General features: G+C 39.7%; 1 protein-coding gene across 2 annotated transcripts in view; it reads left to right on the forward strand.

Annotated features, from left to right (window-relative positions):
• Positions 1 to 5711, forward strand: part of slc9a8 (solute carrier family 9 member A8) — a 41819-nt gene extending 36108 nt beyond the window's left edge. For both annotated transcript variants that reach the window (XM_033041512.1, XM_033041513.1), the window contains 2 exons: positions 572 to 718; positions 3636 to 5711. In XM_033041512.1, the coding sequence (XP_032897403.1) occupies positions 572 to 718; positions 3636 to 3743 (255 nt within the window). In that variant the 3' untranslated portion in view covers positions 3744 to 5711. The remainder of the gene's footprint in view (positions 1 to 571; positions 719 to 3635) is intronic.
• Positions 5712 to 11556: the final 5845 nt, after the last annotated feature.

Consider the following 11556-nt stretch of genomic DNA (forward strand, 5'->3'; position numbering starts at 1 on the left):
AGCAGTAGAGTTGCTGCCTTACAGTGCCAGAGATCTGGGTTTAAACCTGACCTCTGGTGCTGTCTGTCCGGGTGCTCCCTTTTTGTCACACATTCCAAAGACGTGCAGGTTTGTAAGTTAATTGGCTTATGTAAATTGTTGTTGTCGTCTCTGTATAGAACTGGTGTGTGGGTAATCACTGGTCATCACTGACTCAATGGGCCATAGGCCTGTGTCAGCGTTGTATCTTTTAAGCCAAACTTAACTAAAGTCTTGACTCCCTCTCTCCTGACTGTCAGTATAAAAGAGGGTCTTGACCTGAAACCTCACCCATTCCTTCTCCCCAGAGATGCTGCCTGTCCTGCTAAGTTATGTGTTTATCTTAACTAAACTACTGTGTGCAAAGTGCTATTTTTTGATTATGTTTTCAGAATGATGTGGATTTATTACATATATTTAATATGAACTAAAACTTGGAAGTGAAATCTGAGTGCCATTTTCCTATATGTAATAGCTAACGTGACTGGCAGTACTGTTCAGTTTTTTGTGACATGCGGTCTTCGTAGTAATTCCAACTGTGGTTGTTTTGCAGGGCAACACTGTTGAATCTGAGCATTTATCAGAATTAACAGAAGAGGAGTATGAAGCACATTACATCAAACGGCAAGATCTTAAAGGCTTCATGTGGTTGGATGCTAAATATTTGAACCCTTTCTTTACTCGACGACTTACTCCTGAGGTTAGCCAATTTTCTTCGAGTTGAAGTAAATCTTTTTTTTGTACATGAGATGTAGAATCTGACCACAATTATCGTTGCCGTCACTACCTAGATCGAATGCAAAGTAACCTCCAAGAGCTTGAAATCATATTATCTTTAACAACTGGAGCTCGTTAAATCAATGAAAATCTTGAGTGCTTCTATCATTTTAATAATGAAGTTACAATTCACTACTTGTATCATTTTGGCAGCTTATAATTTAAGCATGTTGAGTTAATCTCCTGTCGGTAACTCTGTGAAAATGGATACATTTATTGATTAATGAGGAATTTTCGATTAATCAAGGCATTCCTCGTATGTTTCCAACACATTTATGAAATTATCCTGATATTTGTAAATCACCCAGATTCTCGCCTCAAGCGAGCTTTTGTCATTTCTGGACATTCCAAAGCACTTTACAATTGATAAAGTATTTTTTTCCAAAAGGTTCACCAAGTACTTGTAATCAATGAGTAATCTGAAGATGATTTTGATTGAAGATTAGACACGAGTCGGGGTGCCAGGCACAATGCCCAAGTTCTTCTTAAACTGTGCTGTGAATTTTTTGCTGTCTAACTTTACTAGACCAAGCAATGTTATAATTTAGACACAAAATGCTGGAGTAACTCAGCATCAAAGATGCTGGAGTAACAGGCAGCATCAAAGATATAAAGATCTGCTTTATCATCTTTGGGCAGCATCTCTGGAGAGAAGGAATGGGTGACGTTTCAGTTCGAGACCCTTCTTCAGACTGACAGTCAGGGGAGGGGGAGTCTAGAGATATGGGAGGGTAAGGTGTGAAAACAACAGATCCAAGCAGATGGTAAGAAAATGTAGAATGGCTCATTGTCAGCTGAGGGGAAGATGAAAACGAGGCATACAATCAGTAACATTTTGTCAGGAGTACAGTAGAACTAGTTCGACAACTAGGATGGGGGAGAGACAGAGAGAGGGAAAGCAAGGGCTACTTGAAGTTAGAGAAATCAATATTCACACTGCTGGGTTGTGGGCTTGTGCAGAATGTCGTGAAGTTTGGGTGATTTTAATTGCTCCCCATTGTGATATCACTTTACATTGAAAAGCAATCTTGTTAGGAAGCTTAATTGATCATACGATACGATAGAACTTTATTTATCCCAGGAGGGAAATTGATCAAACAGGGCTGACAACAGGGCTGGTACAGTTCGAGGCTTGTATAAATTATTAACGACCATTCACTTATTCTTCCATTTAATGCCCCAATATTGTTAATGGGTTTGGTGGTCAGGAACATCCATGGTCATGGCACACACTCTATGCTCCATTGTCAGGCTCAGAGCTTTGAGAAAGGGCCTGCAAATCTTCTCTGCGAATCTCGTGAACCTTCACCCAATTAAAACTGAAATAAAGTCAGCCTTGTGTGTTGCAATCAGAGCCCAATTCCACTTTAATTTACCAAGCATATCTTAATTGACTTAATTGTGAACTTTTCTTGTTTATGCCCCAACCTTAACTTTGAACAACCAATTATCTTTTTTTTTTTTTTTTCTGAAGAAGGGTTTTGACCCGAAAAGTCACCCATTCCTTCTCTCCAGAGATACTGCCCGCATTTTGTGCTCCAGCATTTTGCGTCCATCTTCGGCGTATACCAGCATGTGCAGTTCCTACACGTCTATTTTTTTAATGTTGAACTCTGAGAATCTGTGCATTACAAAGTTGAACAGGGCAAATCAGCAACATTTATAATAAATACCCACAATCTGTAAGTGGTTAGTTAATGTAAATGTTAATGCTTTTTCATAGATTTGATAAAACATGTTTAAGTTGAGACGCCAAGTATCTTGCTTTCAGTTCAATATTATTTGAAGGTAATCATCATCTTAACGTTTGTTTCCTATGACAACACATCTACAGCTCTTAGATTTATTTTTCTGTAATACTAAATGGAATTGCAGCATCAATGAAAGACAAAAGCCATATTTGTGACCATGTATCATTTGGAAGAGAATCCTATTTAAACATTTTAAATGCATTAATAAGTTTATTTTAATTGGCTTTTATAAGATGTTGCTGCGCCTGCAGTAATTCAGTTTAGAGATACAGCGCGGAAACAGGCCCTTCGGCCCATCAAGTCCGCACCGACCAGCGATCCCCGCACATTAACACTATCCTACACACACTAGGGATAATTTCCTATTTTGCCAAAGCCAATTAACCTACAAATCTGTACCTCTTTGCAGTGTGGGAGGAAAAAGGAGATACAGGAGAAAATGTTTAATGGATAATGTTTTTACATTTATACCAAGCCAATTAACCTACAAACCTGTACGTCTTTGGAGTGTAGGAGGAAACTGACATCTCGGAGTAAACCCATGCGGTCAAGGGGAGTACATACAAACTCCATACAGACAGCACCCGTAGTCGGGATCGAACCTGCGTCTCTGGCACTGTAAAGGCTGGGATGTAGCACCTCTACTGCTGCACCACCACATAATTTAATCTTTAATGAAGGGAATGTTCTCCAGTTTTGTATCTTTCAGTTATCACAAAAATTTGAGATCCACAATCCATTTGATTAATTACAAGGTAAAGTTGTAATTAACAATCAACTACCAAGAAAATATTGTACGGAATAATTTGACATCTTTTCATTTTGAGTTCATTTGAGTACAAAAGCAAAAGTAAAATGTTTAGGTTTTTTTAATAATGTCACGGTACGATCAATAAAATAAAAATGCATTTTCACGTCATTATTTCATAAATTTGCCACAAAAATAAAAATATTAAATGTTGGCAAGTTATTTTAAAATATTAATAACAACGACTTGCAAGTTAATTACAGGAACGTGTGGTAATAATCAAGACTCATTTGCAAATGTACTTGTATTTTCGCATTTGTAATTTTTCCTATCGATTCCAGGACCTACATCATGGGAGAATACAGATGAAAACATTGACCAACAAATGGTACGAGGAAGTGCGTCAAGGTCCATCGGGTTCTGAAGATGATGAGCAAGAGCTTCTCTAGCAGTTGGATTGCTGCAGAAGTTGCAACACAGCCTTTAAGTTTCATGACGATTCAGGACGAGGGGAAGCACCAGTTAGACTCAGTCCATGGCACTGAATTCTGAGCTGCTTAAAGTGATCCTTGCACCATTTGTAGGGTATTCTAATTTTTAAAACAAAAATTCAGAAGATAAGATCGGTGTGCTGAGTTCTTGCAATATTTTGCGTGGTCAATTTTGAAGGTGGAGAATTAACCCTCACTGAAGGAATATCTTTTTTTTTTAATTGGATAACACTGAATGTATCACTCTAGGTTAAGCACTTTACTTTCTTGTAAAGAAGATCACAGTTTTATATCTATCCACTTTCCCTAAGGATTCTGATAATCGAGAGATTCGCACTCGCCATTGAACGTTTGTGTAGCTACTGAAAAGGAAGCTCTGCCCTCGAGTTTCCTGTCTCTGAATGTTAGATATTGTGCTTGTTTACCTTGTTTACCTACAGTGGTAATTTAACATGAAGCAGAAGTCTAAGTAAGTTTTTCACGGGGCTCAAAGTTATCCAAGGCTGTGCTGGTTTGTCGACACATCAGATTCTCCATAAAACTTTCTCTTGTATATCGGAAGAATCAAACAATAAATTCTAATTCCATGTTAATTTTGGTTTGAAATTTGGGTAAATTTTAGAATCATGGGTATGTGATAATTTTCTGATCTATGTTCTCGTGACTTTCAGAATCTAATTTGAAGTGGAATGACAAATGCACTTAAAATGAATTAAGTTTGAAAGTGATTTCATTTTAAATTAAGAGTACTTTCAAAACTGTCATTGCAGATGTAAGTGTACTAATTGCTTATACAATTTCCAGCCTGCAAATTTCTTTGAGCAAACGGCTATCAACATATTTTGCCTCTATTTGTTTTAGTTTGAGAATAATCCAACCTTTGTGCCTTTAATGGAACATAGCAACACCTTGGCTAAATGATAAACATACACGGCATGATAAATGATGGTGTATTTCTAGAATGACCTATTGATTGATTCAGTGTGAGTGATGCCATGGGAAACATGTTTGTTTTTTAAGTGTTTGCTAATTCAGCTAATGTGTGTTTGTTCCTGTCTAAAATATTACATTAAGGATACAAAATTGCTTCCTTATAAATGACGTTAGCGTAATCTGAAGTCTGAAAGGGTCTTGACCCGAAACTTCACCTATCCATTTTTTCCCAGAGATGCTGCCTGACCTGCTGAGTTACTCCGGCATTCTATGTGTAAACCAGCATCTGCAGTTCCTTCCTACACATTAGTATAAAAGATACACCTTTTCTTATGGATTCTAAGCTGGGCATAATATTCATGAACAGAACTAGTTTCTGACCTTAAGTTTACAAGCAAATAAATTTACTTGCATCTGTCTTTTTTAAGTGCACCTTAAATGGATGGTTGGTAATGGAAACTAAACCTTGCATTCCACTCAAAATAAGCATGACCATAAATGGTGCCACTGAGAACCATAAGTATATTCATAAATATTAATATTTTCTCAATATAATTGATTTTTTTAAAAGCTGGCAGTCTTCAAATGTTCACAGGTATCAGGCAGAAATATGTGATATTTTAAGCATTTTATTATCTTTATCTTCTGACAGTTCTAAGATCCTGTTCATAAAGAAATAACAATATTCTCATATTCTCATTGTTTTCTGAATTCTTTATTGGATGATTTTCCAACTTTCAAACTTTTGTATAAATTTTGCTGGAATTTTGATCTAACCGGCTAATGCCAATTTTAATGAAGGGGCCATACAATTGTCATTATTTAAACATATGAATACATTTTTAGAGCAGGTTTCCAAAAGGGTTAATTTATAGAAGCATGCTGAAAACTGAACACTAAACAGCACTGGAAACTGTTTATCATTGTTTTATTAACATTGCACTGTGATTGTAGAATGTGTTCAAAATAAATATCGAGCGTCGTTCATTGTTACTACATTTTACACTAAAATTATTCTGTGACATGTTATAAAGAGAAATCCTGTCATTTCCTCCAAATGACAGGGAACAAATGTAAAATCTAGAGAATTTAGTTAATTTATGACTGGTTTTGTTTTAAACAAATCTTGAAAGAAAATGTGAAAAATAACAGCATACTTTCACTGAGGGGCAGCACAGTGGAGCTGTTGCCTTACAGCGCCAGAGACTGGGTTTGATCCTGACTACGGGTGATGTGTGTAGGGAGAGAGGTACATTCTCCCTGTGACCACGTGGGTTTCCTCTAGGTGCTCCGGTTTCCTCCCACATCCCAAAGGCGTGCAGATTAATTGGCTTCTGCAAGTGTAGGATAGAACTTATGTACAGGTGATTGCCTGTCACAGTCGCAGGAAGAACATGCAAAATCCCCACAGGCAGCGCCCAAGGTCAGAATTGAACCCAGGTCTCTGGTGCTCTGGGGTGGCAGCTCTACAAACTGCGCCCCACGGTGCCACGTATAATCCTGTGATGATCAAATGAAATTGGAAAATGTTTGGAATTTGCAGCAGATCATATGGTGTTATCACAAGGATGTTTGGGCACATAATGCATTGGTGTATTTTTTGACCCGTTTGCAGTATTTTCCTGGGGTGATGTTACTAAGCAGTTTGACATGGTTTGAATATGAAGGGTCATATTTTTTTCCAAATTGCTCATAAGGTTTAGTTCCAGAAGTATTGTAATTACATTAATATTTACCATTCTCAAAAGTTCCAGAACTATTGCAGTTGTTGGAGATGTCCAGCAGAAGAGGGGTCTATTGTATATTTGGCTTTTCAATGGACTTTTACCTTTCTTTTTAGTTTAGAGATACTGTGCGGAAATGGGCCCTTTGGCTCACCGAGTCCATGCCGACCAACGATCGTCGCACATTAACACCGCTCTATGCACACGAGGGACAATTTTTACATCTTGCCAAGTGAATTAACCCGTAGATCTTTGGAGTGTGGGAGGAAACCCACGAGTGTCACTGCGTGAATGTACAAACTCTGTACAGACGGCACCCGTAGTCGGGATAAAAACCTGGTCTCCGGTGCTGCAAGCGCTGTGAGGCAGCAACTCTACTGCTGATATGGGGAGAAAGCAGGGATGGGGTACTGATTTTAGATGATCAGCCATGATCATATTGAATGGCAGTGCTGGTTCGAAAGGCCGGATGGCCAACTCCTGCACCTATTTTTCTATGTTGCCCCACCCTGTGAACAAGTCACTTTGTTTCCTCATATCTCAGTCTATATTATAGTAAGTTGACATATTGATATAAGGGTTAGTATTTTTGAGAAGAATAAACATCCTTAGATGGAAAGAAAATCGATAAGTTAGTGAATAATTATAGCTAAATTATTAATTAACTTTCAGGTGTTTAATCTTTGTTGATACGTCAAACTATTTTGCTGATCAAAAGAGAAGCTTTCACCTTTGCTCACATTTATTTGTATAGTTCAGAGTTCCAGAGAGGGGTGGATTTGCAGTGTAAAGTTCCTGAACGTTGTTTTGAACTACAGCCTATGTAATTAGTCAAGCACACTGCATATTGGTTATAAGTGATAGGAGCAGAATTAGACCATCCGGCCCATCAAGTCTACTCCCCCATTCATTCATGGCTGATCCATCTCTCCCTCCTAACCCCATTCTCCTGCTTTCCCCTGCTTTCCCCCATAAGCCCTGACTGCATTTGGATTGCATTCTTTATTGCAGTCTAGCAAGGTAATGGTGATTTTGTACTCCTGGGTTGCTAAAGTGGAGAAATTGCACCTTCTCTCCAGCGCTTCCCGTTGGTGAAAGAATGGGTTGACTGGGCTTGTATTCACTGGAATTTAGAAGGATGAGAGGAACCCTTATAGAAACATATAAAATTCTTAGAGGATTGGACAGGGTAGATGCAGGAAAAATGTTCCTGATGTTGGGAGAGTCCAGAACCAGGGGTCACAGTTTGAGCATAAGGGGTAGGCCATTTAGGACTGAGATGAGGAAAACCTTTTTCACTGCCATTCAATATGATCATGGCTGATCATCCAAAATCAGTGCCTCGTTCTGGCTTTTTCCCCATATCCCTTGATTCCCTTAGCTCTGAGAGCTAAATCTAACTCTCTCTTGAAAACATCCAATGAATTGGCCTCCACTGCCTTCTGTGGCAGGGAATTCCAGAGAGTTGTGAATCTGTGGAATTCTCTGCCACAGAAGGCAGTGGAGGCCATTGGATGTTTTCAAGAGAGAGTTAGATTTAGTTCTTGGAGCTCAGGGAATCAAGGGGTATGGGGGAAAAAGCCAGAACGGGGCATAGATTTTGGATGATCAGCCATGATCATATTGAATGGTGCTGCTGGCTCGAAGGGCTGAATGGCCTACTCTTGCACCAATTTTCTATGTTTCCATGATATTTTGTTGGTGGTAAATCTTGTTGCTTTCCTGCCTGCAGGTGGCAGTACAGAGACAGTATTACTGTATTTTCCACTGTAAATGATGAAGCATCGTTAGCAACTTATTCAACAATCTGACTCTTGTGTGAATTGATGAAAGTGACAGTTTGTTATTGAAGACTCCCAACTTTAAAGACATGAAAGCCTTGAAGGATATGTTCCGAGAATCAACAGTCAACAAGATAACCGGTCCGACTGAACATAGAGGATTACTTTAACACTGAATAATTATTAGTCATCAAGATCTTTTGTTCCGGATCTCAGTTGAGAAAGAATTTCCCCTTCAGCGACCTATCCGTGACTAATGATAGCAATATACCCAAATCTGTGAATAAAAGCATGTTCCTGTAATTTACTCTGAGCAAATAGATGAAAGCGCAGTTTACACAGCAATCAAACTGTGGGAAATGAAACATTTCTTCTCACGATTCATTTCTAGAATTTATTTCAAAATTAGACTTCTATTTACATAAATTACTATGTTATCTATTTGATCCTATTAATATTCCCCTCAATCCTTACCATGTATTAGAAACGTGACTGCTGATTTATTTCTCAGTTCTATCTTGCATTCATCTTTATTATGAATTAGACAATGACGTGTTACTGTGTTTCAGTTGATACCTCAAAGTATATGCGGGCATTGACATACTACTGTACCATTATAAACTTACAAAACAGCAGGGAAAATTACAAGATAAATTCCCAGTTTTCATCTTTCTTAAATTCCAATTGCTCAAATCCAAATGTTATGATTTTTTAAAACATTAATTATATAATTTAAATCTTTTGTATCAACATTGCTGCACAGCAGTCAAGCCAAAACCAACTGTAAAGCATTACAATGTTAATTTTTATGTGACAATGGGCAGCCTAACGTCATTAAATAGTTCTTACATTGTCAAACTGATCCATTACAGGAATTGGACAAAATGCTGGAGTAACTCAGCGGGTCAGGCAGCATAGAATCATAGAATCATAGAAAGTAGGTGCGAGAGTAGACCACCAGGTCCGTCGAGCCCGCACCGCCATTCACTCATGGCTGAACACTAAACAGACACACTTACCCACAAACAGTAGACACAAGACACAGAACACAAGACACTACCCTCCCCTTTATACCGCTATCACCCCTCTCCACCCCAAGAACCGCGTGATCTCCTGGGGGAGGCAAAAAACCGGATAAAAACCCAGGTCCAATTCGGGAAAAAAATCCGGGAAATTCCTCTCCGACCCCAATCCAGGCGATCGACACTTGTCCAGGAGATCACTCAGGTCTACTATACTAACCATACCTAGGTCCATATCCCTGCCCTCTCCCCGTAGCCCCTTATCCCCTTGGCAGCTAAAAAACCATCTATTTTTTACTTAAATATATTTAACGTTTCTGCTTCCACTGCTCCCTGGGGCAGTGAATTCCACAAACTAACCACCCTCTGGGTGAAGAAGTTCTTCCTCATCTCAGTTCTGGAGAGAAGGAATGGGTGACATTTCGGGCCGAGACCCTTCTTCAGACTCATCTTTCCTACACATTACAGGAATTATCTGTTCATTATTAAGACTTTGAAAGGTAACTATTCCAATGTGGTTCTTTCAGGTACATTTAATAGTGATATCTGAATAAATAAATAAAATAATTTCGTGTATGTAATGATACGAGCAGGTTGTTGAGGATTCAGATAAAGAACGGACATTTCAAGGTTACAAACAATGGTAGAAGACACTAATGGGCCTGTCCCAATTTGGCAAATTTTTAGGCAATTACAGGCAACTAGATTGTCGCCACATGTTGGCCGGTGGTCGCCGGGTGTAGTCTCCTCAGTCGCGCAAAAAGGCCTAGCGTCTTTCAGGTCGCCGCTAAATTTTCAACATGTTGAAAAATGTTCGGCGACAGTAGGTTTGATGCCAATGAGCATAGCTTGACTTCTTCTGACGTAGGTGCTGTTGTAGGTTGTCGCTGTTTTTCGGCGACCTACTACGACTATGACAGTTGCCGGCAGTTGCCTAAAAAATAGCCAAGTGGGACAAGCCCATTAGGGCTGGAGCAACTCAGCGAGTCAGGCAACATCTTTGGAGAACATGGATAGGTTACCTGTCCATATTCTCTAACAATGCTGCCTGACCCATTGAGCTGCTCCAGCACTTTGTGTCTTCTTTTATAAACTAGCATCTGCAGTTCTTTGCTTTTACAAACAACTTGCTTTTACAGAGTCTTCACTGATATGGGCAATGGCTGGGACCAACAAGTCTCATAACCTTTCATCCATTGGGGGCTCTTGCTGGTCTAATGAACTCCAGGGTCCTAGTAATGGAATTCACCTTGGACTGGGATCTCACCCCCGGGGCACAAAGGTGGATGGGGGAGGAGAGGGACATCGGTCCTCTGGACAATCCAGACATCCAAGGAGTGAGGCAATTGCTTGAGGTCCTGCAGCCAACTGGGGCTTGCCTGGATCGGGCACTGCACATAAGACCCTGGAGCATGGACTGGATTTTTAAAATGCCACCTCTTACATCAGTCTCGGACTATTTCTGTACACTTTACTCATTGGGGATAGTGTTTAGGTATGGCAATACCTTACTGAACCGTATGCCAAAAAAGAATTTCAATGTGTGTATGCACATGTGACAATAACTGACTATTGACCATGGCATGCACATGTATACTCAATAAGCTCCTCGTTTCTTAATCTACAAACAACAGTCTACTGTGTCTTTAAACTAGGTATCCTCCGTAGTGATAGGAACCCTTGTTATAACATCTGGAATGAGCTAATCTCGGAGATCTCCGGGATGAAACGTTTGTCTGCATGATCTGAGACCTCGTGATTGACTGCTTCTTCCAAGTGAACCCAATTGTTTTTTGCCTCAGCACCTCATTTTTTTTCCTTAGCGGGCCTTTGAAACTTAGCAGATAACTCCATTGTGACTGAAAACTCTGCTTTAACCCTTACGTTTCTTTACCCCCTTTGGAGTTGTTGGCCCACGGTACTCATCCAACTATAGTAGGGAAAACATTGGAAGCTATTATTATAGAAGTGGTTTCGGATGGCCACAATGTATAAACATTTGGATGAAGGGATCAAGTATACTATATCCAAGTTTGCAATGAGGGCTGTAGAGTGAATGCAGAGAAGATTCTCAGTTGAAATAGGTAAAGTAACTAATCAAAATCAAGATTCTGGACCGAAGAGGGGACCCGGGGGGGGGGGGGGGGGGGGGGGGGACATCAAAATTGCAGGGGGAATTTGTCGGAGGAGGGGGGGGGGGGGCTGCTGCCACATGTGATGGGAGGCCTGTTTCACTGCTGCGAAAAGGGTATAACACAATTTAGTTTAGTTAAGTTAAGACGTACAGTGCAGAAACAGTCCCTTCGGCCCA

Source organism: Amblyraja radiata, chromosome 23 (genome assembly GCF_010909765.2).
Source record: "Amblyraja radiata isolate CabotCenter1 chromosome 23, sAmbRad1.1.pri, whole genome shotgun sequence".
NCBI classification, from domain to species: domain Eukaryota; kingdom Metazoa; phylum Chordata; class Chondrichthyes; order Rajiformes; family Rajidae; genus Amblyraja; species Amblyraja radiata.